Source organism: Nyctereutes procyonoides, unplaced genomic scaffold (genome assembly GCF_905146905.1).
Source record: "Nyctereutes procyonoides isolate TBG_1078 unplaced genomic scaffold, NYPRO_anot_genome, whole genome shotgun sequence".
NCBI classification, from domain to species: Eukaryota; Metazoa; Chordata; class Mammalia; order Carnivora; family Canidae; genus Nyctereutes; species Nyctereutes procyonoides.
Genome location: NW_026575135.1, coordinates 50549576 through 50572352, shown reverse-complemented (window position 1 = coordinate 50572352; position 22777 = coordinate 50549576). Strand labels below are relative to the sequence as shown.

At 51.7% G+C, this 22777-nt stretch overlaps 1 protein-coding gene across 5 annotated transcripts in view; it reads left to right on the top strand.

The window, feature by feature from the left end:
* Nucleotides 1-3317: 3317 nt before the first annotated feature.
* SLC25A48 (solute carrier family 25 member 48) overlaps nt 3318-22777 on the top strand; it is a 40865-nt gene continuing 21405 nt past the window's right edge. For 2 of the 5 annotated variants that reach the window (XM_055302639.1, XM_055302638.1), the window contains exons 1-4: nt 3318-3486; nt 7759-7802; nt 13007-13078; nt 15156-15414. In XM_055302639.1, the coding sequence (XP_055158614.1) occupies nt 3441-3486; nt 7759-7802; nt 13007-13078; nt 15156-15414 (421 nt within the window). In that variant the 5' untranslated portion in view covers nt 3318-3440. Of the gene's footprint in view, nt 3487-5799; nt 5993-7758; nt 7803-13006; nt 13079-15155; nt 15415-22777 lie in introns of all 5 variants that reach the window. The other 3 variants (XM_055302640.1, XM_055302642.1, XM_055302641.1) reach the window with 3 other exon arrangements.

Here is a 22777-nt window from a genome sequence, read left to right as displayed (position 1 = left end):
CTGGGCTCAGCCACCTAGGGGGATGTTAGAAAGGGTGGATATCAGGGCCATGGAGGGGAGAGACCCTGAGGACTTGGCTGATGAGATGAGGCCTGGGGCAGAGAGAGGAATCCAGGGTCTGGCTTGGGTGACTGGCTGTGGGGGGACATGCAAAGAGGAATACTTTGCGAGTCAAAGAGGTCATCAAGGGACGTGTCACATTAGAGATGACGTGGGGCCACCCGAGTGGAGATGTTGAGTAAAGAAAGACGTCTGGGTTCAGAAGTGAGGTCTGAGTGGGAGATGAGATGTGGGGCTTGTGAGTGGAGAGATGTGGGTGTGATTGGGACAGGGTGGCAACGAGGGCCCATAGGGAGGAAGCACCAAGGAGGGTGAGCAGTCCAGTGGAGGAGGGGAGAAAGACTGAGTGGGAGGGGGCTTCCAGAAGGCAGAAGAGCAGGAGGCAGGGCCTCAGCCACAGGCCATCAGGTGGGAACACCTGGCCCAAGACTGTGCTGCTCAGGCAGCAGGTGGGGAGGGAGGGCTTGGCTGAGAGCATGGAGGAGGTGGAGCCCTGAGGCTGGAGAGACTCAGTGCAGTCAAGAGATTGGGGGCCTGAGGGTCTTCTCTGATGGCTGCTGGGCACACAACCCCCTCCCCAGTGCTCTCACAGTTGCTTCCTTGTGGGCAACTCAAACTGCCCCCTCTGTGACAGCTCCCAAGAATGGAGACTGGCACAAACTAGGTGCCCAGGAATGTCGTCATCTGAAAAGGCAAATGAGAGATGGGAAGTGGGCCCCTAATTGTCAGATGTTAGCACATTCCTATACACATATCCCACATTCGGCAGCAGGAAATGCTCTGGGAGGGTACCTCTCAGGAAGAGGGAGGAAGGGAATGGGGATTTTTCTGGCCCTAGCCACTCATGGAGCTCATCTGTCTGTGCCTCAGTTTCAGTACTCGCCCTCTCCCCAGGCTAGAATACAAAGGTGCATGGCAGCATTATAAACACCCCAGAGCAGGGAAGCCAGGGCTAAGCCACAGGCCAGCCCCCTCCCCAGAATGAGCATCCTGCCGGGTCCCCCAGCCTAGTCCTCCAGGCCTGGCCCTTGACTGCCACTAGACCTGAGTCCTCCCTCTGCCTGTTGGGTGCTGTGCCTCGTAGGCAGACTTGTGGCACACAGTTGGGAGTGGAGCACAGGGGTTTATTCTGGAGAGGAGCCCACTCCTTCCATTCTGCTGTGCTCATTAGCAGTTTAAGCAGTAGCCTTCAGAGCTCAGGAGTCTGTCCCAGGGCGGCCAGGGCCACTGCCTGACAACTCAGGACCTTCTAATTAGTGCTGACACAGGACTGAGGAATGACCATGTAGCCTGGCACCCGTGAGGTGGTCCTCCAAGACGGTGGGCCTTTCTACCTGTTGACTTGCTCAGTGATGAACTCACAAAAGCCCTGCTCTTAGGAGAGCTTTTATGTCTTCGAACTGTCCCAGCACATATCCCAGGCCTGGTATGTAGGGCATAGTTTGGGGGTCCGTGCTGATGGTGAGCCCTGACTCCTCAGCAAGTTTCTTGGCCCTTAGGATCAAGACTCAGTGGTCAGACTTTGTCTTGCTTTGGAAAAAGGAGGCCTGGGTGGTTGCTGCATTATGGCCTAGATAATATGACATGGATGTGCCAGTAGGAAAAGAGCAGGCCCAGCAGAGGCCCCTTATTTTGGATGATACCGTCACCATTTTGGGTGCCAAGGCTGGTTTCCTGCTGGAAATTAGCATCAAATCACCCTCCTTCTTGGAAGGAGGTCAGAGAACTCCATTGTACTGAAAGCACCTCACACAGCCAGGCCACGTCCTCCAGTGAGCATGGACCTCCAGCTGGATCCTGGCTACAGAACCTACAGAGAGCATATTTGAGGGCCAGAGAGGACTATCCCTCTGCCTTCCTGGGTGGCCCAGAGTGGAGAGTGTAGGCTGAGCCTGGACTTGAGCTGGGCCCCTGGAGAGCTGTACCTGAAAAGTAGACATGAACCTGAATCCCCAGGTGCTTGCGTGGGTGCTGAGTGGGACATGGCTGGAATGGTGGTAAGCATCACCTCCCCGGGCTGGGAGACCAAAGAGAAACCCACAGGTGATTGGAATCAGTGATGTCAGGGTTGTGTCAGGTGGACACAGGGTTCCACCGGAGAAACAATCAGTAGGGGACATACACGTATTAGGTAGTTGTGGAGTCTAGGCTTCCTCAGGGAAGCCTCCATTTTGCTCTTTTATTTTTATTTTCCTTTATCTTTAATCTCTACACTCAACATGGGTCTGGAACTCCCCACCCTAGATGAAGAGTCACATGCTCTTCCCACTGAGCCAGGCAGGTGTCTCTCCATTTTGCTCTTAAGGCCTTTCCATTGATTAGGTGGGACTCACTCAGATTATCAAGGATAAACTCCCATACTTTAAGTCAGCTGGTTTTAGATGTTAACTGTATCTATAAAAATACCTTCACAGCAACACCTGGATTAGTGTTTGATGGAATCCCTGGGTACTGTCGCCTGGCCACATGGACTCCTAAAACTGACCCTCAGGGGCTGATATGCCTGCGCACAGGTGCTGTGAGAAGGAAGCGGGACTGTGCACAAAGCCCTGGGCATAGACTCTGGCCTGAAGACATCCTCATAGCTCGTATTTATTTAGAGTTCTCTTGGAGCCTCCCCTTGGGCTACGTGCTTTCCCCTCAATGTGTCAGTTATTCTTGAATAGAGGAGGTTCTGCAGCCCGGGGCTAGCCAGAGAGGTGTGGAGCATGTGGCCCAGAGAGAGAGAGTCCCTAACCTCTACAGAGGTCCTGCAAAACTGTGTGTCCTGGGTATTTTAGAGTGAAACCATCTCTAAGGGCTTTCAGAGAACTAAGGACTCGCGGCTGAGCTGATTGTAGCTGCTCATCCGGTTGGAAGACCCTCGGTGCTGCTTTATGTAAACCCACGGAGAGATGGTGGGGTTGGAAGCCAAATTCTTCCCCGGCCAGGGGTTCTCAGCCTCCCTTTCTGCCTCCTGTGACGCATTTTGCGAAACTGCCCCTGACATCAATCGCCAGTGTCTCAGAGGAAATGTGAACGATGCAGGGCGGGCATCTTCGGGCCCGAGGTGTGGAGGGTGTGAAGCGGCCGGGCGTGGGCGCGGGCGCGGGCGCGGGCGCTGGCGCGGGCCAAGGGCGGGCGGAGGGAAGGCGGCGCGCGCGCGGGGGCCCAGGCGTCCGCGAGCGGCCGGCGGCGGCGCCTTTAAGGGCCGCTGGGGGCGTGCTAGCCGCAGCCGCGGGCGCTCCGAGAGGTGAGCGCGGCGGCTCCCCGGCGGTGCGGGCGGCTCCGACTCGGGGGACTGGGCTGCGGCGGGACCGACCTCCTCCACCTCCTCCCCCGACACGCGGGCCGGCGGGCCATGCGCCGCGGACTTTGACTGGCACCGGCGCGGCTCGGCCATGGGCAGCTTCCAGCTGGAAGACTTCGCGGCGGGCTGGATCGGAGGTGAGCCCAGCCCGGGATGGGAGGGAGCCCCGCGGAGGTGCGTGTGCTTGCGGTGGACGCCCGGGGCCAGGGAGAGAAAGGGAGACCCGACCGGGCGCACAGACCGTGCTGGGCGGTGGGAGCTCCGCAGCCCTGCACCTCCACCCCGCGCGCGCACACGGCCCACACGGCGCACACGGCGCGCGCGGGGTGGAGGTGCAGGGGTGCGGAGCTCCCACCCCGCCGCCCCGCCGCCCCCGCGGCTGCTGCTGGGGCCGAGCCCCCCCAGCCTCGCACATTCTCCCCTGACCTGCGGCTTTGCCTCCCAGAGAGGACCCTCCGAAGTGGCTCCGGTAACTATTAAACCGGCCGTGGAAGCCAACAGCCAATGGAGCGCCCAGGCGCGCACACACCCTCCGGCCACCCGGTGTGCGCCAGAGTTTGGGGACAGGGCTGCAAGAACTTGTGGGTGAGGGTGCGACTGACTGCCCCGTGCGCGGGATGGGGAGCCCGGCTTCGCGATCAGGCTGGCCCTGGCGGGGTGGTGGTGGTGGTGGTGGCGCCCAGACTGGGGGGTGCAGGGCATGCGGAGCGCATTGCCAGATCGGAGGAACCCATCATGTTTTCGGCCTTTATCGACTGTTAGGTTTCTCCTCCTGTCACTCTTGGACCTGCTTCTCCTTGGAGCCGCTCCTGGAGCCGCTGTCTGCTGGGCCCTGGGAATGGGTTGGCTTGGGCAAGAGTCGCATCCATTTCCATGCTTCTTTGATCTTCTCTTCACAGCAGGCTTCCTTCTCCATCGTTGTCTGCTCCTGGCCAGGTCTGGGGAGGACTGTCACTTATTGTAAAATACTCTTTCTTTTGCCCTGTGTAAGAGAATCATCAGAAAAGGGATGTTGGCAAATGCAGCAGCCCCTGCCCAAAGTCAAAAACAAAACTGAAAACCTGAGATGCTGAGACAGAGGCTATAATTAGTGTGTTTGTACCTCACAAACACACCAGTTCTGGAAATGGAGAAGACCAGAAGATTTGTAGGAAAATGAAAATGAAACAAAAAGAGCAACAGATCAGATAGCATCCCAGGATCCCTTTCTGGTGCCTGCTCCCCTGTCTCCTAACAGGTGGCTGCAGGGCCCATGCTTCTTGCTGTCAAGAACAGAGGTTGTCCTTTCCACCATAAGCAGTTCTTTTGTGCAGGCTTTCTTGAGTTGCATTGAGACTTTCCTCTCCTAACTCTACTGTAGTGGGGTGGGGGGGTGCTGTACCCAGAAGCCCACTGGCCTTATTCAGGCCCTCTTTGGACAACCCTCAGCCATTCTGACAAGCCTCAGTAGAGCCTTCCCTATTTCAGGCTGTCCCCTTATGTAGCCAGACCAACTTCAGTAGGTCTTTTATTCTGCCATTGTCCTTACTTTGTTGATGGTAACATTTTGTTGTTTTTAGCTTGGCGGTTTTCTTGCTTCCATAAAGTGAGGATACATGTCATCACTGAATACTTAAGTCGGCAGCAGGTGGTGTTGAAGTGCCACATGTATTTTTTTTTTAAGATTTTATTTATTTATTCATGAGAGACAGAGAGGCAGAGACATAGGCAGAGGGAGAAGCAGACTCCCTGCGGGGAGCCCAATGCAGGACTCCATCCCAGGACCCCGGGGGTCAAAACTTGAGCGAAAGCCAGACACTCAACCACTGAGCCAACCAGGCATCCCGCCACAAGTATTTTTATAACAACTTCACTGAGGTTAATTTGCATAAGACACACCCATTTCAAGTATAGAATTCAGTGATTTTCAAGCAAATTTACCAGTGGTGCAGCCATTACCATAAATTCAATTTAGCACATTTTCTTCCCCAGTAGCACACTTTATTCACGCTTATTTACGGTTAAACTCCTTTCCCTCCCTCTCCCTCTGGGCAATCCATGAATCTACTTTCTGGTTCTATAAATTAGCCTTTCCTTGGCATTTTATATAAATTGTATCACACACTATGTGGTCTCATGTCTGTTGATGTATATTTCTTTATAGCCCCAATGAGGTAGCTATAATTATTACATCCTCATGTAACAGATGAGGAAATGGGTACACAGAGACATTCACTGACTTGCCCAAGGCCATGCATGTAGCATGAGCCCTGGGATCCCAACCTGGACAGTCTGGTACCAGGGCCATCTTAACCCCTGTACTAATCTCTAGGTGTTTTCTCTCTTAATGAACTTGCATGATAAAATTTTACCATGACATCCTTTACATTTTGTTTGAAGTTTCACTGATCTGTTAGATCTTCAGGTCTGGAAACCACTGACCTGATTGTACCATTTCTTTTCTTTTTAAGGTTTTATTTATTTATTTCAGACAGAGAGCGAGAAAGAGCCAGAGAGAAAACATGAGCTGGGCAGAGGGACAGAGGGAGAAGCAGACTCCCCAATGAGCAGGGAGCCTGTTGTGGTGCTGGATCCCAGGACCCTGGGATCATGACCTGAACTGAAGGCAGATGCTTAACCGATTGAACCACCCAGGTGCCCCAGGTTGGCCCATTTCTTATCTTGCATTCCCTGCTTTCAGATGGGTGGGTTAATGAGTGACCAAGGAGATACACATCCAAGGTGAGCTCCAGGGCTGCTTCCCTGGGCTTCTCACTCACTAGGGAGAAGCATCTAGAGTCTGAGGACCAGAAGTCCTTTCTTCTTATGCTGGGATGGGTTCCAGTAGATTGAATACTCAACCTTCCCTCTGCCTACTTCTGTGGGAAGGAGGATCTGAGAGGGGTCTGGAGGTTCTAAACCAAACAATTGTCTGTTCTGGGCTTCACTGGTTCCTCTACATCTCTACGTGTCACATATTCCAGGACTGCCTTATCTGGTTAAATCACCCCAGCTAGCAAGGACTCTTCCTTCTTCATCAGCGTTGTAGGGAATTTGTCATAGAGGATTGGTTTCAACTGCAGAGTCGACAACTTCTGCAACAAGGACCTCTTCATCTACATGGCCTCAGGGCAGCCTTGCTTCCCATCGATGCTGTTTAGGCCTTGAGACTATGTGTATGGCTGGACATTTTTCTGTGAGAAGAAAAGTCCAGAATATTTCTCACCGTTTCAGAGAGGCCCTCTTTAAAACACACACACACACACACACACACACACTAAAACTTGATAGTGACAGCATCTCTCTTTGAAGAGCCTAGAAGAGCTAGGACTCTGCTCGTGCTTGACATTCATGACCTCATTTCATTCTTACAATGCAACTGTGAGGTAGATGTTAATATTACTTCTACCTACAGATGCTAAAAGTCAAGTATAGAAAAAGTGAAGTTACCTATAGGTAACTGAAAAGTTTCTGGGTTTTCTCTTCACACACACCCCCTTTTTTGGGAGGCAAAAATCACATAACCTAGAAATAACCATTTTCAAGCATCCAATTCAGTGGCATTTGATGCATTCACACTGTTGTGCAACTGTCTCCTCTGTCTACTTACAAATTTTCCTTGTGCCCAAAAAAGCCCCTGGATCCATCAGGCAATCACTTCCATTTCCCCTCCCCCTAAGCCCTAACAACCACTATACACAGTGACCATGTGTTTATTTTCTTTGAAGAAATGTCTCTTCAAGTCCTTTGCTCATTAAAAAAAATTGGGGGGTAGGGCATCTGGGTGGCTCAATTGGTGGAACATCTGACTCTTGATATCAGGTCTTGATCTCAGAGTTGGGAGTTCAAGCCCTGTGTCGGGCATGGAGCTTACTTGAAAAAAAATCTTTTTAGTTTTAAGTATTTTTTTAATAAATTCTGGATCCTAGACCCTTATACATATATGATTTGCAGATATTTCTCCCGATTCTTAGATTATTTTCATTTTCTCGATAGTGTCCTTTGCTGCACATAAGTGTTTAATTTGTATGACACACAATTTATTTTTTCTTTTGTGACTTGTGCTTTTGGCATCGTATTGAAGAATCTCTTGCCAATCTAACGTCAGGAAGATTTCCCTCTGGGTTTTAAGGTCTTTGGTCTGTTTTGAGTTCATTTTTGTATATGGCATAAAGTAGGGCTCTGACTTCACTCATGGGCATGTGGATACCCAGTTGCCCCAGCACCTTCACTGCCTTTTTTGGGGTGCTGGTTCCTTGAAGCAGAGCCCAGATTTTACTTCATGGTCTCTGCCTTCCTCAGCACCTGGGCTGGTGCCTATGACATTACAAGGGTCCCCCCGGCAGCTGGGTATTGATGGCATGAGTGAGCTGGGTACCTGGTGAAGAGTTCAGGGGCTGAGTGACCAGGTCCTCTTCTTTGATTCACAGGTGCAGCCAGTGTCATCATCGGCCACCCTCTAGACACAGTCAAGGTACTGCAGCCGTGTTTGTCATTACTTCTTGGAAAGTGGCCTGGAGTGAGTCTGCCTCCAGGAATGTGTCTGCTCTTTCTTTTCCCAAGACAGTCTCCAGCCCAGGGCAGATTCTATATGCCAAGCCAGGGGTGGGGTGCCAAGAGGCCTGGTTTGGAATCATCACTCTCCTCTCATGACTTGGCAGTGATTGTGTTTTTGTGAAGCCCCATTTCTGCCCCCAGGTGCTTGTGGGCTGTGGGGGGGGGGCAAGGAGAGGGTAAGTAACCCTATTGGTCTCTGTGGAACTAAGGATCCAGGAGGGGCTTCAGGTGCAAAGTGGCATCTGAGTCCAAGATTTAAGGTTGGGTTTCAGGTGATTAGAAAAGATGTTCCTGGCTCAGTAGCAAGAGCTAAGCAGTGAGATGGGGACACTGTGTGGGGGGCCAATGCTTGGGGAAAGCCAGCGTGGCTGGTTTGGTGATGCATCAGACTTCTGAAAGCTGCTATAGATCAGAATCCAGGAAAGGTGGTCATTGCTCAATCTTGGGAGACCTTCGCTGTCAGATTAGGACTGTGGACCTGGGGCAGCCGGGTAGCTCAGCAGTTTAGAGCCACTTTCAGCCCAGGGCATGATCCTAGAGACCCAGAATCGAGTTCCATGTTGGGGTCCCTGCATGGAGCCTGCTCCTCCCTCTGCCTGTGTCTTTCTCCCTCTGCCTTTCTCTCTGTCGTGAATAAATAAAATATTTAAAAAAAAAAAAAAAGGACTGTGGACCTGGGCTGGGGATGGGAAGCCATTGTAACTCAAGGAAGTGTATAAGGTTTGAGGATTCAACAGGGCCATCGGGTGTTGGGATCATCCAGACCTTCTTGTTCTTTAGATGGAGAAATGCTCAGAAAGGGGAAAGGGCTTGCCTGAGGTCATCCTAGGAGGTAAAGCATCCAGGAGTCAGGGAATGAGGTGCTCTACAAAGGGATGTTCTTTGACTCCACCCCCATCCCTACTACCTGTCCCTAGTGGTGAGCAGGACTATAGAGCTATAGACAGGCCCTGAGAGCATGGTCACAAAGAGTGCTGTCTCACCCCTGACTTGCACATTCATATCTCAAGCTTTGCCTGGATTGTGCTCTGAGAGAAACCACTCAGGCTCTTCCCAGATGGCTGCTACAATCACTTTTCCCTGCTGGTGTCTTCCCTGTATGACAGTGGGTCCCTGCTGGGTCACAGCCAGGTCTGCTTTCTTCTTCTTCTTTCTTCTTCTTCTTCCTTCTTCTTTTTCTTTTTTTTTTAAGATTTTATTTATTCATCAGAGAGAGAGAGAGAGAGAGAGAGAGGTGGAGACACAGCAGAGGGAGAAGCAGGCTGCATGCAGGGAGCCCTACGTGGGACTTGATCCCAGGTCTCCAGGATCATGCCCTGGGCCAAAGGTGGTACTAAACCGCTGAGCCACCCAGGCTGCCCTGCCTGCTTTCTTCTTGATGGAGATTTAGCCTATTTGTCTTAAATAGTGGGAGATACTTCCTCGCTCTTTGTGTCCCCCATATGGGCCCTGCCTTTTGCTCCGACATCAAATGCATACTGGATGCCCTCTGCGTGCAGGCAGTATGGGGGGCATCAGTAGTAGACAAAGCAAATCCAATCCCTGCTCCTGTGGGCCTTCCAGCTGCATTCCTGGCACAGGTAACCTCGGTGTCCCCCTGGTAGAGCATCCGTCCCTTACCTGCAGCTTGCTCAGGGGCTGGTGAAGCTTGTTGGAGTCTCCCCCTCTCCACACAGGCAAGTCTGGCCATGTTAAAAGGCTGGGGTGGTCTTCCTTCTCTCTAGTCTGTCACTTGAACCTCTGAGGGAACCCTTCCTGATATATCAGATCCGGTCTCTACGTAGCCTGAGAACCTTCTTACTCAGGGGGCCAGCCTGCTGATTACTCAGGGGGCCAGCCTGCTGATGCCAGGGTTGTGGCCCAGGGCCCTTGTTACTCCCCAGAACACGCTCGTTCCTTCCTTCCTTCTGGATGACATTTTCTTTGGAGTCCCTGTCTGAGAAAGGTCCAGGCAAGAGCTTTAGAGTCTGAATAATCTGGACCTCAGTCTCTGACTCCTCACCTACTCTCCTGTGACCAGGGACCAGCACCTAACCTCCCCCAGCCTTGCTTTCCTCATCTGAAAAATGGGCAAAGAGCACCCCTCATGGAACTGTTGTGAAGATCCTAACCCTGTGGCCCTGAGGCTAGAGTAATGAGTGAGCCCTTCCTATCCTGATGAGCATGCATGCTCCTATGTCATGAGTGAGTTGTGACTTGTCCAAGGTCCTAGGGCTTGCCTTCAGAAGAGCTGACCTAAAAGGACCTGGGCTGCTAACCCAGGTCAGAGACTCCTTCCCTGCTTTGTCATCACTGGTGAGAGAGCCAGCCTCTGGCTACTTGGTGGCTGTGAAGCTGGGATACAGATTCTCCCCTGGCTTTTGGCACCAATGCAGTGTGACCAGGGTTTCCTGATCAGGACTCAGCTGCCTTTAGACCAGCTAGTGAACCCTAAGAGAATAGATATGCATTGTGATTGTGGTAAGCTGCTAAATTTGTCGTGATTTGTTACATAGTGATGGGACACTAAGACAGGAATGCAGCTTTCTCCATCTGTGAAATGGGGACAGGATCCATGCCACGTAGTGTTTGTGGGATTCTGTGAGATAAGTTCTGTAAGAGCCCCAGTATCTCCCCCAGGTACACAGTTGTCACACACAAAATTCCAGCCCCTATTATAACGGAAGCCCTAGAGGCATATGCTGTGCTGCTGGTCTCCATGACAGCCTCCCCAAGTCCCCAGCATGACTGGGAGATCATTGCTCTATTCTGTGATCTGGGATTGACTTCCTCATGTATGGTTTGCTTGAGTGACTCAGGCGCTCGAGTTTTTCAGAGGAACTTGATTCTTCTTGGGGACTCAGACTGTGGATTCAGTCCCCAGAGGCAGTCCCGTAGGTACCGGGGGCCACAGAGATTCGCCTCCACACCAGCCTTAGCTGGGGGAAGAGAGGGAGGTCTGTGCCCACCTCCCCTTGCCTACATTCTTGCCCTGGTTAAGCATACCCTACCCTGAGGTAGAGCTCTATGGGTCTGCTTGACCATGAAAGGCTGCTTCTCCTCTCACTGCCCCTTCCTCCGTGTCTTTGCCTCTACCAGTTAAATACTGCATTTTCTTTCAACCAGCCTTCACTTCTGACCCCAGGTCTGTTTCCCCCATGGTGCTTGTCATCATCAGACATGTATATTTGCTTGGAAGTGACCTTTTGCTGACTCTTGTTTCCATCCCCACTTGGTTCTAAGTTCCATGAGGCATGGAAGTTTATTTCCCCTACTGCTGAATCTCCTGAGAGTGGAACAGTAGCTGTTGGGAAAACAGTCATTTAATCACACTGGTTGATGAGTCAACCATTACATGTCTTTGATTATTAAAGTATCACTTATAAAACATACGATACCATTTACGCATCATGCCTGTGAGAGTGCCGCAGATTTCCCATGGCCATCTGGGTTTCTGACCCTGTTGAGATGAGTGCCTATCAATCTCTTAGTCATGAGATTAGCCAGGCTTGTTAGCTCAGGGAGGGGGATCAAGGAGGGAGAATGTTGAATTTTTTTTTTTTTTTGTTAAGAAGATATATTCCCATATTAGTTGTGTCCTTAAAATTATTTTTATATTATGTGAGTAAAAAGAATGAAAGTAACCCCTGTCTATCGTAGGAAAGTTGGATATGAAGCACATTTCAGTGCAGAAAAACATCGCCTGTGATTTTCACCTCAGAGACTGTCACGTTTATGATGTGCTGCCAGAGTCTTTACTGCTTGTCTACGTACTAAGCACAGACTGTTCGTGTGAAGTGTTGGTCTGCACACTGGGCCTTAGTCTTCATAAGGCCCTGGGTTCTGGGGGATAGGGTCCGGATCACTCCTATGGTTCTCAGGGCTCCTTCTTACCAGGCTCAAGGATTCCACTGGCACTTTTATGGGCTTGCTCAGACCCTCTGTGGCTTCCCACTGTTGCCCCTGGTCACCAGAGCCAGCCTCCATTAGAGGACACTCTGTCTTCCTCTCCAGCCCCTCATTTAGCCAGTGCAAAGGGGACACATGTCAGGACTGTGCTCAGCTTGGGGACAAGAGGGACATACGAGATGGTTCTGCCTTAGTAAGGAACCCCAAATAAATCCTAAGTAAACAGACAGATGACATCATTGCATCTCTTAAGCTCAGACCCCAAAGATAAGCAGGAGCTGGAGGAAGAGCCTTCTGGGGGAAGGAAGAGCCAGTGGAAAGTTCAGGCAGGCTGAGGGAGGGGGAAAGTGATGCCAAGGACTTGGGAATATGCCACGTGGTTGGGCCCAGAAGGCAAGGGCAAAGATGAAAGAATGTGCAGGGGTGGGAGGCAGGCTTGGGATCTACCCAGGCCTCTTTGACACTGGTAGAGAGTGTGAGGTTCACTTCAAGTCTGATGAGAAGCCATCAGTGAGCTGTAAATAGCAGTGATGCAATTCGCTGTTGTCAGAAAAGGCGGTGTTACTGTTGTATAGACACAGGCCTGAACTGAGAGGGCAGCAGGAGGCCAGTGGGCAAACCAGCCCATCATATAGGTGAGAGATGAAGGGGCTCTGGACCCACAAGGGGCAGGTCACTCGGGGAATACTTAGGATGGCAGAGTGATGGGCAGCAGATGAGGCAGAGCCACAGATTCGTTTTTGTCCTCAAGAGGCAGGGATCACGGGGCAGCCCGGGTGGCTCAGCAGTTTAGTGCCGCCTTGGGTCCGGGGCCTGATCCTGGGGACCCGGGATCGAGTCCCATGTCGGGCTCCCTGCACAGAGCCTGCTTCTCCCTCTGCCTGTGTCTGTGCCTTCTCTCTCTCTCTCTCTCTCTCTCTCATGAATAAATAAATAAAATCTTAAAAAAAAAAAGAGGCAGGGATCACGTGTCCCCAAACAAGCATCACTCTTGAACAACAAATGGACTTTTGTTCTTCTCTCAGACCAAGAGGACTTCTGCATTCAGTGATGCCTGAATGGGATGTGGAAGGCGCTCTGTGGGCAGAGGACAGAGCACTGGCCTGGCAGCAGAGGACAGAAACCCACCCTCCCCCTCGCTGGGCCTCAGTGCTCCTAACCCTAGCACCTCTGGGGTGGTGGGGATGTGAATCCTCTGGGCCTGGGCCCTCACACCCTTGCCTGTCTCCGCAGACTCGCCTGCAGGCCGGCGTCAACTATGGGAACACCCTCAGCTGCATCCGCACCGTGTACAGGAGGGAGAGTGTAAGTGCTCCCCTGGGGCAGGGGCAGGAGCAGTACCCCTCAGGGACCCCCACCAAAAGCCTGAAGCTGCCCGGGCCCAGGCACCACGGCCCTAGCCCTGACACCAGCCATCAGGTGGCGGCGGGGGGTGGGGGGGGCATTCGTTCTTGATTCTGCATAACCTCTCTGGAGAGATTCTGAGGAATTTAGAATCACAGAGTGGAAAATGCCTGCAGAAATGAGGTGGCCTGTCAGTTTTCACAGCCCATGAGAGGCGGGTAAACTGTGCTCACAGGCTTCCCTTCTTCCAGGTGTGGCGGGAGCCAGGCACTTGTGATTCCAGGTGCCCTGAGCCCGCTTTACCTCAGGTTGCTTGAGACCAGGGGACGTGAGGCTTTTCCTTTTCAAAGAGGAAAACCTGACTGGTATTTTGTGGAAGATATACCAGGTGCCTGTCTTGAGCATTAGCATGTGCTTTCAGAAGGCTAAGACACTTTTTTTTTTCCCTCAAGATTTTGTTTGTTTATTCCTGAGAGACAGAGAGAGAGAGAGGCAGAGACACAGGCAGAGGGAGAAGCAGGCTCCATGCAGGGAGCCCGACGTGGGATCCCAGGCCCTGGGGTCATGCCTTGAGCTGAAGGCAGAGGCTCAACTGCTGATCCACCCAGGCAGCCCTCTGAGACACTTCTTTGGGGGCATTTAAAACACATTTTCTAATTAACGATGAAATGACTTGACCGTTTAAAGATATCGTCAGGTATGGCCCCACAGCAGCCCTAAGCCTTGAGGCCTTGGAAACATGGCCCCATTGTTGACCACTATCTCTGTGGGGTCCGTCCTAGGAAGTGCCATTGGGCTCTGGAGCCTCATTCCCACACCCAGACTTTTTCCTCACGGGTGTGTTTTGTGTTGAGTGTTGCTTGAACTCTCTCTATGAGCTGCTTTGCAGTGGACTGCCAACCTAGCTCTAGCTGTTCGGGGTTCTCCAGTTCCCTGAGAAGTGGCCGTTAAATCTCCTTTCTGGCACACACTCCCCTCGGGACCTGCCAGCCACTGTCTGAACTCCAAGGGATTTTGTGGGGACTGTGGCCGTTCCTTGGAGACACGGCACCTCAGGGCTAAGTGATGTCACACTTTATCTGAGGGAGCTTGTTTTGGAAGAAGAACCTGAGGTGGGATGTGTGTGTGTGTGTGTGTGTGTGTGTGTGTGTGTGTGTGAGAGAGAGAGAGAGAGAGAGAGAGAGAGAGAGAGAGAGAGAGATCCTGCTTCTGGAAAATAGGGTGCACACACCCAGGTCAGGATTAGCAGGTTTGTGTGTGGCTTGGATTTTATACAGCTTCCTGGTACTTTTTCACTTTTGGCACGGGGCTCAAAATATGTGCTGCCCTGACTCCTCCAAGGGCCTGTGGAATATTCCAGAGAAGAGTCTGTGATATCCCCCAAGAGTGCAGTGTAGAAAGGACCCTCTTTCCCAGCCTCCAGCACCTGCTCCTGTGGTCACTACATGTGTGCAGAAGCCTCCCAGTGCTGTCTCTCTGGGGGCTCCTCTCCCCTTAGACCCCCACTACACACTTAGTGCATTGAGTTTTAATAACCTGTCCATTTGGCTGTCCCTGTCCCCAGAGTGTGCACTCAGTGAGGGCAGTGAGTATTTCTTCCTGACAGTTGTCCCCCAGGGCCTGGCAAGTGCCTTAGAGAATGCTTTTGGTTGAGTGGCACATGAGGAGGGTATGTGTCTTTCCAACCTAAGAACACTGCCATTCTGGTGGCAAATATGGGTTCCAGGCCTAGGGCACCCTGACCCAGAAAACAAAAGTGCTTACAGAAGTGGATACCCACCCCCCTCCACCCCCACCTGGCTAGGATGCTCTGCCCACGAACGGAGAGCAACCCCTCTGCCACCTGGTCGCTCCATCACATCATCCTTTTTTATTCTTGTCACTCACATGATTGATCTTTCCTGTGGTGTCTCCTCACCAGCCTGTGGGCTCTAAGAGGGCAGGCTCTTTGCCAAGGGCAGCATGGTGGGGGGGGGCTTGGCACCTGGCCTGCAGACAGCCCAGGCCCTCATGTCCCTGCCCCCTGGTTTTCCCCCAGGTGTTTGGCTTCTTCAAGGGCATGTCCTTTCCCCTCGCCAGCATCGCTGTCTACAACTCGGTGGTGTTTGGGGTCTTCAGTAACACGCAGAGGTTCCTCAGCCAGCACCACTGCAGGGAGCCCGAGGCCAGCGGGTCCCGTACCCTGTCTGACCTTCTCCTGGCCAGCATGGTGGCTGGTGTGGTCTCTGTCGGGCTGGGAGCGCCCGTGGACCTCATCAAGATCCGGCTGCAGATGCAAACACAGCCATTTCGGGAAGGTAAGAGTAGAGCAGGGGGCCTGGCATCTGGGCACCTCTGCCCCTTTTCTGCTTTGCCAGACCTGGGATGTGGTTGCTCACGTCTTTTTCATTGAGCAGTGTCTGTGTTGTCACATAAGAGTCTGCAATTGTTATTTTTATTTGTAGTAGTAGCTATCGTTTATTCTGTGCCAGGAACCTGCTTAGAGCTTTGGGCATGTTTTTTGGTCTTCATAACAATTCTGGAAGGCAGGCGCTATTAGCATTTCCATCTTACAGAGGAGGCTGAGGCTCCCAGAGGTGAAGACGCTCACATAGGGCCACGCATTTAATGATGGGTAGGTGAGGACCAGCTGCATTGTTTGCAGTGTCCAGTGCAGAAGGAAAATGGGGAATTCCTTGTTCAAAAATTGTAAAGGGGGGCAGCCCAGGTGGCTCAGCAGTTAGGAGCCACCTTCGGCCCAGGGTATGATCCTGGAGACCCAGGATCGAGTCCCACGTCCCACGTCGGGTTCCCTGCATGGAGCCCGCTTCTCCCTCTGCCTGTGTCTCTGCCTCTCTCTCTGTCTCTGTCTCTCATGAATAAATAAATAAAACCTTAAAAAAAAACTGTAAAGGGTTTTAGAAGAGCAGCCCAGAACACTAAATCAGGCAGGGGGTCCTGAGGGCTCACAGGTTTCAAAGCCACACCTGTCCCTAACACCAGGGTGTGGAGCCAGGAGCCTCAGCTCTGGACTGCCAGCTGCAGGGGGTGAAGGGTCGCTCTTCTTCCCCTCCTTGACATTCTGGTTTGAGCTTCATTTCTTGGTAAGTGACACAGCTCTCCTGTACCACATGCCAGGTCTGTTACTTCCTCCCTTCTGAAAAAGGAGCTTCTAGGTCTTTCCTGTGCTTTTGACAAAGGAGGATGGAAAGAATGGAAAGCATGTGCTGTGCAGAGTAGAAAGTGCCAGCTCTGCTGAGGAAAGATGAGCCAGGGGTCTTAGATTTTTTCTTTCTTTTCTTTTTTTAAAAAAGATTTTATTTATTTATTCATGAGGGACACAGAGAGAGAGGCAGAGACACAAGCAGAAGGAGACACAGGCAGTCTCCCTGTGGGGAGCCCAATGTGGGACTCACCCCCAGACCCCAGGATCATGCCATAAACTGAAGGCAGATGCTCAACCACTGAGCCACCCAGGTGCCCCAACAGATTTCAGTATCTCCAGGTTTGGTTCTTGGCTCTGGTTTCAATCTGTCTCCTCAGGTGAGATACTGCCCCTGCCTGGGCCACCGTTCCCTCTCTGCATAATGGAAGGGCTGGATCTGTGGTCCTTACTGACACCTCAGCTATCTGATCTGGGGTGACAGCTGTTATGGATAAGACCCCACTCCCTGGCAGCCTTCTGAATGGTCTACATGTGACATCTATGCCCACAGAGGCTGGGCTCAGCTGTGTTGCTCAGCTGAAGTCCCAATAGTGTACTCAGAACCACTCCAGTCCAGCAACTCTCTTGCTCCCAGCCCAGGTGCCTTGATTCAGCCTGCACCTCTTGCCCAGCCCAAGAGGCATCCAGGACAAGACTGTACATCCCCTGAGCATGATTGTGACATCCCCACTGGGGTCCATGGAGAGGTTGGGAACTGGCTGCCCTTAATAGTTGGGTCATCCCTGGGGGACACTCAGTGCCCCAAGGCCCATAGTTACTTTCAGCATGTTGGCTCATCCTGAGGGTTACTGCATACCCTCATTGGGGCCACTCAGAGGTACACAGGGTGAGGTGAGTCCACCTCCATCTACTTGACATACTGAGCCATGTTTTGGTGCAGTTTAGTTTAATCATAGGGTTGCACCTCACAGAAATATCTGAAGCTTGCTGGTCTGGTCCTGTCACAGAGGCAAAAGCAAATCTGTTGAGGAATGAAGGGCATCATGAGCAGATGGAGAACCAGGAAGCATGGGCCCCAGCCTGGCCTTTGGCTCTATCCCTCCCTCAGAAAAGCCTGTGTCCATTTCAGGTGCAGAGGAAATCTCTCCGTAAGTCTTAAAACTCTTTGGGTCCAGATCGTGAAAGAATTAGCAGTGATGAGTCTCCTTTAGACCTGCCTCCTTTACAGCCTGGGTACTTTGACCCTAGAGGAGGAGGCAAAGGGCTAAGCATGCATTTATATTTTTGGGGAGGTGAGACACAGCCAGCCTGGACACCAGAGGAGGTGTTTCTGGAGAAATGCCTTTCTTAGAAAAGCTCGGGATGTTTGGAGGCAAATTAATTGATTCCATCCTCTATCCTGTCCTCCACCCCTGCCTTCCCTACATAGGGTGCTAGAATGGTAACTAACTTGGTGGGCTAAGGCCTGAGCTCTAAGGGATCCTGAGGTCAGGCTAGAAGTTTGGAGGAAGGATAGGAGGTGGTCAAGGAATGGGCAGACCCAAGAAGGATCCCAAAGCTGGGTATGCTGCAACAGCCAGTTTTAGGGACCTGAGCAGCTGCCATCAGCAGCTGCAAAAGCTGCCAAGCAACTCACCGTATGCCAGACATCCTGTGTGCGTCATTCACTTAACACCCACTACCACACCCTAAGGTCCATATGGCTGCTGGCCCTGTTCATTTACCCAACATGTTGTGTATGTGCCTGCTGTATGCCAGGCACAGAGCTAGGTGCTAGGACTCAGTGGTGAACAGAAGTCTCCATCATACCCCTCCTCTCAGGCTCTGTCCAGCAGACAGGAATTGGGCCACTCCACCTGTGGTGGGGTAGGGGGGAGGGAACAGGACAGGCTGGGAGTCAGGAAGGGCATGGGGGCAGGAAGTAGGAGGATGGAGGAGTAGCTGGAGATCAGGGCTGTGTACCTGGTCAGGGCAGTCTGAGGGTTACCCATGCCTGCTATCCAGGGCCGTGACAGCCTGAGCTGTTGCTCTCCCAGGCAAGGGTTCTCCAGAACTGCCCACCTGGGACGTGCAGACTCTTCTGGGGCCTTGTCTCCTGGATAAGTTCTCTGAGCGCTGAGAACATGGAGACCCATAGGCTTTCCCTGGCCTTTCCACCACAGGAAGCTCTAAAAAATGTCTGAGGCAGGTGGTGTCCTGGCCCTGCTCCTGTATGTGTAGGACAGTGTCCGTGGCTTTAGCTTGTCAGCTCACTATAGTGCCAGAAGGAAACTTGTTCTGTTGAGTCAATCCCTTGCAGCAGCAGTGGAAAATGAACATGTTTATTACATCCTTTTCCGTGTGCCGGGAGAGTGGTCTTTTGTGAACTCAGGAAAGGTTCTTAAGAAGCCAGGGAAGGTTCCTGCAGGCCAAGATTTCTTAACCCTGCAGAGTTCTAAGTCACTAGCATCTGGGCCCCAGGGGCTTAGCTAGCAGGACAAAACAAAGACAGTTCACCTGAGCAAGTACAGGGAGGGTAGAACCCAAGATCGGAGGATGTCCTCCAGCCTCTGATCCCGGCTAAGCCAGGTCACAGCAGCGGGGCCAGGACAGCTAGTATTTACTGAGCCCTTATCCTGTGCCAAGCACTATGATGAGAGCTCTGCAGGTGTTTAATCTTTCCAGAAACCCAATTCCTAGACATTAACAAAGGGGATCCCCAGGCATCGGTAGCTTCCTGCCCGGCCTGGGGTCACTCCCTAGTGGGAGGTGGAGCTGAGATGAAACCTCAGGCATTCTGACTAGGGCCCACTGATGCTGCTTCTGTTTCCTGCCCTGGGATTTTATAGAAACTGAGACTAGGGCAGCTTTGATTAACACCTGGACCTTTGCACACACATTCCTCACAAATCCAGCTTCAAAATTGAGGGGGTAAGTGGGCTGGAGGGCACATCTCCAAACTGACATTGTTCAAGTAACAGACACAGCTCACAGATTCCCAAGAATGGGTCTGGATTCTGTGGCTTTGGGCAGCCCCTCTCTGCCTGGCCCATTGTGCCTTCACCTTCTAGGCAAGCTTCTTGGGGAAGCTGGGCAGGATCACCCCTGGGACTGGAGCAGGGGCAGGCAGGGAGTGCGTCACCAGGCAGTACTTTCTGCCAGGAATCTCTCTAGGAAGGGAGGAAGGATGCAGTTTACTTGTTCCTCAGAGACCCTCTAGGCCCGACATGGAGAGCTCAGAGACTCACTTGAACCATGGAGGTAGCATAAGTGAGCAGAGGTACCTGGAAAATGTACCCTGTTCTGTTTTTCTTGACACCCATAGCTCTCCTAACCCATGTTTCCTTTTTCCTCTTGATCGAAACATGTACACAGAACATGTTTCACTTTCCCTATCACTCTGCTATTACAAAATGAGCAAGCTGCAGCACGTGTCAGCTCCAGTGCCAGGGAGATAGTAGGGAGTAGTGGGGACTGTTATAAGCCAAGCCCGCATTGTGTCCAAAGTGGGTGGCTACAACTTCATCCCAGGTCATGGTGGCCACATGGCTTAGATTGGAAATTGTCAGGCAATTTCATTAAAAACAAAACCTGCTGCAAACACAGTATCATGAAGTCCAATGCGTTGACGTGGCCTGGGATAGTGTGGAGCTAGTGCTGGCTGCAAGCTTGCAGTCTGGGCCCTGAGTCAGGCCTGCTCTGCATGGTGACCGTGCTGAGATGGGCATTTCCAGGCAGCCTCAGGCCAGGCTTGTCAGATTGTCTATGGTTTGTAGCTTTACCCCAGAAATGCTTGACCACTTCTCGGTTGGAGACAATGGGCCGTGAGGAACTGTATCTGTATTCTGAACCCAGGTGCTGGAGGCCTCTGGCATCCCACCTTTGGGACTTGTGAAGGTAGCATGGAGGTCACATCGGGGTTAGAGGTCAGCTTACCTGAAGGCTTGCAATTAGAAAGCCAATGGGCTCATCCTGATTATCTGTTAGTGGTGACCTTGTGTTGAAAATGTACACAAGGGGGGACATTAAATGTGGAGGGAGAAAATGCTCATCCCCCCAGATACAGTCACTGTTAATACATTAATGTGTTTCCTTTTCTCAATATATGGATTAAATATGTTAAGAGGTTATACTCATACAGTTTCATATCCTGTTTTTAACTCAATTTGACAACATTTTCCATGTAATGAAAATGGCATTTAAAATTATTTACAATGGAGGACTAATATTTAAAATAGATGTGCAATATTCCATCACTGTGCTTATGTGGACACACGTATGGAGAACGATGATACAGTGTGGCAAAAATTCAGTTCCTGGAGTGAGACCACCCACTTCTAGTCCTCCCTTCCCTAGAACCTGGGAGCTCTAGATATCTCCACTAATGTCACTGGACACAGCTATAGTGGCTACTTCATAACTGGGATGTAATGGGATGATGGATTGAACGTGAAGAACTCAGCACCATGCCTGGCACACCAAACACCTGAAATAAATGTAGGTGTACTATTACACTTATGTCACCATCTTCCTGGTGATGGATGTTTATGATGTTGATGGTTTGTCCTCTTTTAAGCATGGTGATGTGGTCAGGAAATCTGTCTGTATGGAGTTGCTTTCGTGTAGGGTTATTTCTCTAAATATGTGGGCTCTTTGATTCATGAATGAGTCAAAAGGTCTGGCCATTCTTAAGAATCTTGGCACATATTATGAAATTGTTATACAGAAGGGTTTTACCAAATTCAGAAGTTGCTGAAGTTGAGAGGGAAGCTCCATTTGGCACTGACTGTGGTTGCATACTAAACAGCAGTTAGCCCTCATGAAAACTGTTGCAACTTCATGGAGGTTTTCTCCTGCTGCCCCTGCCACTTGGCAGGCAGGGAGAGGCTGGCCTGAGTTCAGCTGGCTGTGACCTGGACTGTAAGGCACCGGTGAAGAAACCCTCCCTCTGGAAGTCATCATTACCCTTTGTGTGGGCATGAGCCTCCCTAGGTGCCCTGCTGGGCCTGAACTGGATTTCAGGGCTGTGATTCCGGAGGCCAGCAGTCCCTCTGCTGCCAGGGCCAAGTCACATCCTGGAGGGAGGTCCAATGGCCAGTGACACTCATTTCTCTCCAGTCTGGGAGTTTTGAGGTCTATGTTTTCATTAAGAGCCTAATTAATGTGCAAATCACAAAAGCCTTAATGCCCTAGGAGGGCAGAGTTTGGGGACTGGAGGGGGACTCAGCATTAACTCTGTGCTGACCATCCTATAATTTAACCAGGCCTAGCTGGAGGTAGAAGGCTAAGCGTGACACTTCTTAGAACTCACTCTCTGGCTCCTTCATCTGCCAGCATTTCCTGAGCTCTTTCTCTGAGCCAAGCAGAGTAGATAAATCAGAGGTAGCAGATACCCAGCCCCTGCCTTCAGGGAGCACACAGTCTGGTGAGGAATCAGATGTGTAGAGCAGAATGAGAAGGGCCTGTGGAAGGCTCTGGAACCTCAGAGTGAACTATTTGGTTAAAGCAGACTACAATGTGGGGGGGAGATGGCACAGGGTGAGTTGTGAAGAGCTTGGATTTCTTAGCTGAGGGTAGGCTAAGATGTCATTCTGCAGGCTGTGAGGTATCCTGGATACCAGAAGACCTGAGCAGAGCTGTGTGGCAGGAAGGTGGATCCAGCCTTCAGGAAAGGTTGAAGGGATGGGGAAAGTAAAGTGGGTGGGTTGATTTGGGAGCTGATACCACAGACCAGAGAAGAGACAGAAGCAGGGAGCCCAGGGCCTTGGGCTTTGGTAATGGAGGGAAGTGGCAGATTGGATGCATCTGTGATGGAGAATCAGTGGGCTAAGCAGGAGAGAGGGAAGTGTCTAAAATGACCCAGGACGTCACAGTTGGGTGACTGTGAGGGAGGAGCCACCCCCACCCACCCCAGGGAATGAAGTGGCATGGGAAGTACATGAGGCAGCCCTTGGTGGGGGGCAGCTGATCCATACATGCTTCCTGTCACTTGCTGCTGTTTTGGAGACTGGCAGGAGGGCAGGCTTGAGTGAGAGCATGCTGAGTTTGGCTGGCTTCGTGCGTGAGGTACAGCAGGTGAAAGGAAGAGTCAGGGCTCTGACAGAGAAGTGACAGCTGAGGCCATGAATTTGATGCAGTTGCCAAGGTGAACTCCTGAAAGGAAGAGGCTGGAGATGAAGGGAAAGATTCAGTAGAAGAACTCAGGGAGGAGCCCCAGCAACACTGGTATCTATGTTCAGCAGTTACTGAGCCCATACCATGTGTGCTGTGCTAACACACACCTACAATTGAATCATCACAGCAACTGTGTAAAAGAGGTACCATCATTCTTTATCCTAACAGATAGGGACACTGAGGTTCAGGTTGTGTGCTGTGTCTGTGCTCCCTCAGGTGTAACATACTGCAGACAGGGTATGGCCCCGGGGCCATCCACCTCCACTGCCTCTGGAGACACAGTCCTGAGAAACTCCTATTACCAGAATAGGCCAAAAGGAATCAAGAGGGGAGACTTGCTGAATTTGGGTGGGGGGTGGGCG